The 3,855-nt window shown below is 52.1% G+C and overlaps 1 protein-coding gene across 1 annotated transcript; it reads left to right on the top strand.

The window, feature by feature from the left end:
* Window positions 1-1,643: 1,643 nt before the first annotated feature.
* LOC120614462 (beta-defensin 103A-like) lies at window positions 1,644-2,524 on the top strand. Its single transcript, XM_039877358.1, has 2 exons — window positions 1,644-1,744; window positions 2,360-2,524. Exons 1-2 carry the CDS (start codon window positions 1,687-1,689, stop codon window positions 2,503-2,505), a joined length of 204 nt encoding a protein of 67 aa, XP_039733292.1. The 5' UTR covers window positions 1,644-1,686; the 3' UTR covers window positions 2,506-2,524.
* The last annotated feature ends 1,331 nt before the right edge of the window (window positions 2,525-3,855 follow it).

The following is a 3,855-nucleotide window of genomic DNA, read 5'->3' on the forward strand; positions in this document are numbered from 1 at the left end:
TGAGACCGAGGACTCGCTGTGGAGCTCCGTCTCCGTGTGGAAAAGCAAATCCTCGCCGGTGACCTGCGTCCGGGCGGGGGGCTGGTTCTGATTCTCACGACACCCCGCTCCGCCCTCTCCATCATCCGGTGTAAGACACAGTGAGACTCTTCACACCGGGGACACCGCCTCGTCCCACACGCGCTCCCTTCTCCACGGAAACAGAGCTGCTTGGTCTCACACCCTCAACTCGCGAGGAAAGTGAGATTTTAAGAAGACGAAGTGTCGACAACTCCAAATTCTTCCTCAGTCTGCCGTCTGAGCTCACCCTTCAGCGTGAATCACCTGCACTGCCACAGCCCTGCGCTCCAACCCTCAGCATGACGCTCATCAAAAGCCTCTCTCGACGGTTTATTTGACCCCGTGCCCACCCGCCTTTACCTTCACGGGAGTTTCTTGAGAGAAAGAACCTGAATTGGTCCTTCTTTGCATTTCACCTGCATCCATCCCCTCACCCACCCCCCAGCACACGCCTACAGTAGGTCTCTATCTACAGTAGGTCTCTATCTACAGCAGGCATCCAGGGTTTGCTTACAGAATCCGACAGGTGCACCACGATCCTGGAGCTAACACACCCCAGGCCCGCGGTGGATCCGTTATAATTACATCCACACAATGCAACAGCCAGGCAAGGTCATGGTGACTTCAGCTTCCAATGAGTCTATCAATAAGTAGAACCCACTGGTTGGAGTCCTTAACATTTAAGTCTAATAGTTAATCAAGTGAAAAGGGCAGGTGGCCCACTACACATGGACTCGGTATCTGGAGGAAATCACCTGATCCCTGGACTTCCTTGAATGCTCATGAAACATGAGTAATCAGAGGTCTTAATTGTACCCTCTTAAGCCCCTCATTTGCATACAAAATGTCATCAACAGGAGGAGATGCCAGTCCAGCAGATATGTCATCCCAGCATTCTCTTTCTGTGATGAAGGAAAATGAGACACTTCTTGACTCATGAATCGGGCAATGTTCAGACAGTGATGAAGTGGAAGCCGTGTTTCGCCCGAGTTACAGCTCCCCGTCATGGCCAAGGGGCCCCGGGTCAGAGATTCAGGAACGTGGCGCACCGTTCCCCGCTTCCCACACCACCTAAAAGTTGGTCCTGTTCTATCTGCACTGCAGGCACACCTGTGCAGTCTGAGGGCGCGACCCAGGCTGAGTTCTCACCGAGATGCTCAGTACGTCCGAGGCTGGACCGACCTGGGTCCCAGGTGAGCCTCAGCCTTCTCCCGGGGCTTTAGAAAGAAGGCAGGGAGCAGACAAGTGCCACAGTGGGGGCCAGCCAGCCCCCAGGACCACGCCCTAGGGACGCCTCCAGGACAGGGCGGGCCTTTCCCACCCAGGCCTGCAGCCGGATGGCAGCCAGAGCCGGACAGGCCCCGGAGCCGAGAGGGCGTCAGGACAGCCATACGCTAGTCTCCGACTTTGCTTCACCCTTCAGGTTTGCAATTAACCTCCAGCTCAGCGGGCGTGGTCTCTGCTGAGAGACAGCGGCATGAAGCATCAGGAGTGACGTCACGCTGTCATCTCTGCAGTATTACTGGAATCGCAGCCGTCGCTCAGTCATGGCTGTGGAGCGGGAAGCTTTATAAAGCGAGCAAGCTCCTCCTCTGTCCATCTCAGTGTGCTGCCAGCCTGTCAGCCATGAGGATCTATCACCTGGCCTTGGCATTGCTGCTCTTGTTTTTGGTGCCTGTTCCAGGTAAGATGGGCTGGGAAAGGAGGGGGTTGAAAGGGTAGGGGGTATGCGGTGTGGAGTCAGCCCCCCTCCGTTCCTCGGGAAAGTCTAGACCAGGAAGATGGATAGTACAGGAAATAGACACCCATCTCTTATTTTTTCCCGCCAAGGACCTGAGAGCAGGTATCCTAGTCTTTTTTGATTCACTCTTAACAGACTAGGTGGGTCACACGAGCCACCTCTTCACGAAGAGACTGTTATACGTGTTAATGAGACACGAAGGAAGTGATATAGAAAATTTAATACCGACAGGAAAGGTTGACTTTATATGAGAACAGAAACACCCATTTCCGTTTTATTAGCTTAGTGGTTAGAAGTAGAGTCTTTGGGCCACTTGAGGGGCCCTGGGGACCACGGCTGCCCCGGCCCTTCCATGTGTCTGTCTGTTCACGAGGACACTCCTGGCGGCCACACACTGTCGACTGGACGCCTGGTCCTACCTTCTACCTTACTCTTAGTTTTAAAGAAAAATAAAGACAAGAAAGGCAACAAGTCAGTCATCTGGGGAATTCCGAAAGCCTTGTACTCGTCCCCAAGCCTTCCTCCAACCTTACCCCATGTTCCGTTTTCTCCTTGCAGGAAATGGGGGGATCATAAGCTCATTACAGAGGTCCTACTGCAAGATCAGGAGCGGCCGCTGCGCCGTGCTCAGCTGCCTCCCCAAGGAAGAGCAGATAGGCACCTGCTCCCTCCGCGGCCGGAAATGCTGCCGAAAAAAGAAATAAACAATCCACGAGCACGACGAGAACGTTGTGAAGTGTGAAAACGCCTCCTTGGAATGTATAAAAGCACTGTTACATTAAATATTTTTTCAAAAAAATTAGAAGTTTGTCTTTTAAATTGCGGTTGTTGCGGTAGTTATTGGCAAACGGGCAACTGAGAGAGTGTTAGTGACTCACCTTCACTTCAAGGAAAGGGTCGTCTCTAGAGGAATTCGGATGGGCACTTAAATCGAGTCTCCGAAGGTTATTCCTCTCCTGTAAGTTTTATATCCACAGTGAAGTTGGACTTCTTTTTCTCCCTGAAATATTCTCTTTGCTTTCTTGTCACCTGTGACTTTGAGCTTTCCAGTCCCTCTATCCAGCACTACACCTCCCATCGAATTCACCTCTAAAATCAAACCTCACTGCGTCCCTCGGCTCATCCCAAGTCCCCTGAATACTTCATGCCTCAGAGAAATGAGGGCGCCCAGCTCTTCCTCAAATCCCCACTTCGTTTTCCTCCTGCACATGCCTCTGCCAAGGCCGACCTCATGCCTGACAAATAATCTCCCTTCCAGCTTTGTCTCTAAACTTGAATCCAATTCAAATTCTGCCTCCGTGAAAATGCAGCTGATTTTCCCAACAAAGATGGTCTTTCCTCTGATTCACCACAGGTTGCTGACTTGACTGCTCTGTCTATAAATCTTGCTTGATTTTTGCATTGTATACATCTGCGTATTTCCAATCCTCGTATTTGGCTGCACAATTTTTAAGGGCAAGGACCTTGTCTAAATCATTTCTGGCCTGCCCGGTAAAGTGCCTGGCATCGAAAAAGGATTACGTGCCATGCGAAGCTCTCTCCTACCATACGCAACCAGAGAACCAGACAAAGGTATGAGACGTGTGTTTCGTGAACAACGAGCAGTGCAGGAGTGTGATGGAGGCCTGTGAGGTCTCCAGCCTGCCACAGGAGGCAGATTCCAGGCCGAAGCACGGGGAGGAAGAGCCCAAACAGACCGGTAATCCTGGGTCCAAGAGCCTGTCCAGCAGCATGGGACATCCCTGTTTCAAGGGCAGAAACCAGAGCGGGGCATCGGGGTGGGGCTGGAGCTCCTGAGTGCTCAGAGGGGCCTGTGGCTCTTGGCCTAAGTACCGATCTAAGCAGGCTGGGGGTAAAGCTTCATGCTGGGGGTAAAGCTTCACAAGGCCGGAGGAAAACAGAAACAGAAAGCAGGGGTCCGACGAGCAATTCCAGGAGCACGCACAAGGCTAGAAACATATGCCTTCCCACCAGGAGAGAGGAGACACCGCAAGAGAAAGTCCTCAATAGGAGCGGCACTAGCGGTAGATTAAACTCGTCTGGAATTATTCTAA

Source organism: Pteropus medius, unplaced genomic scaffold, assembly GCF_902729225.1.
Source record: "Pteropus medius unplaced genomic scaffold, Ma_sr-lr_union100, whole genome shotgun sequence".
NCBI lineage: Eukaryota > Metazoa > Chordata > Mammalia > Chiroptera > Pteropodidae > Pteropus > Pteropus medius.

What these genes read in the sequence shown, in the direction of transcription:
- LOC120614462 (XM_039877358.1), top strand. Translation starts at nt 1,687, where the DNA reads ATGAGGATCTATCACCTGGCCTTGGCATTGCTGCTCTTGTTTTTGGTG. An exon ending in GTTTTTGGTGCCTGTTCCAG is followed by an intron (nt 1,745 to 2,359) that starts GTAAGATGGGCT and finishes TTCTCCTTGCAG; the next exon opens with GAAATGGGGGGATCATAAGC.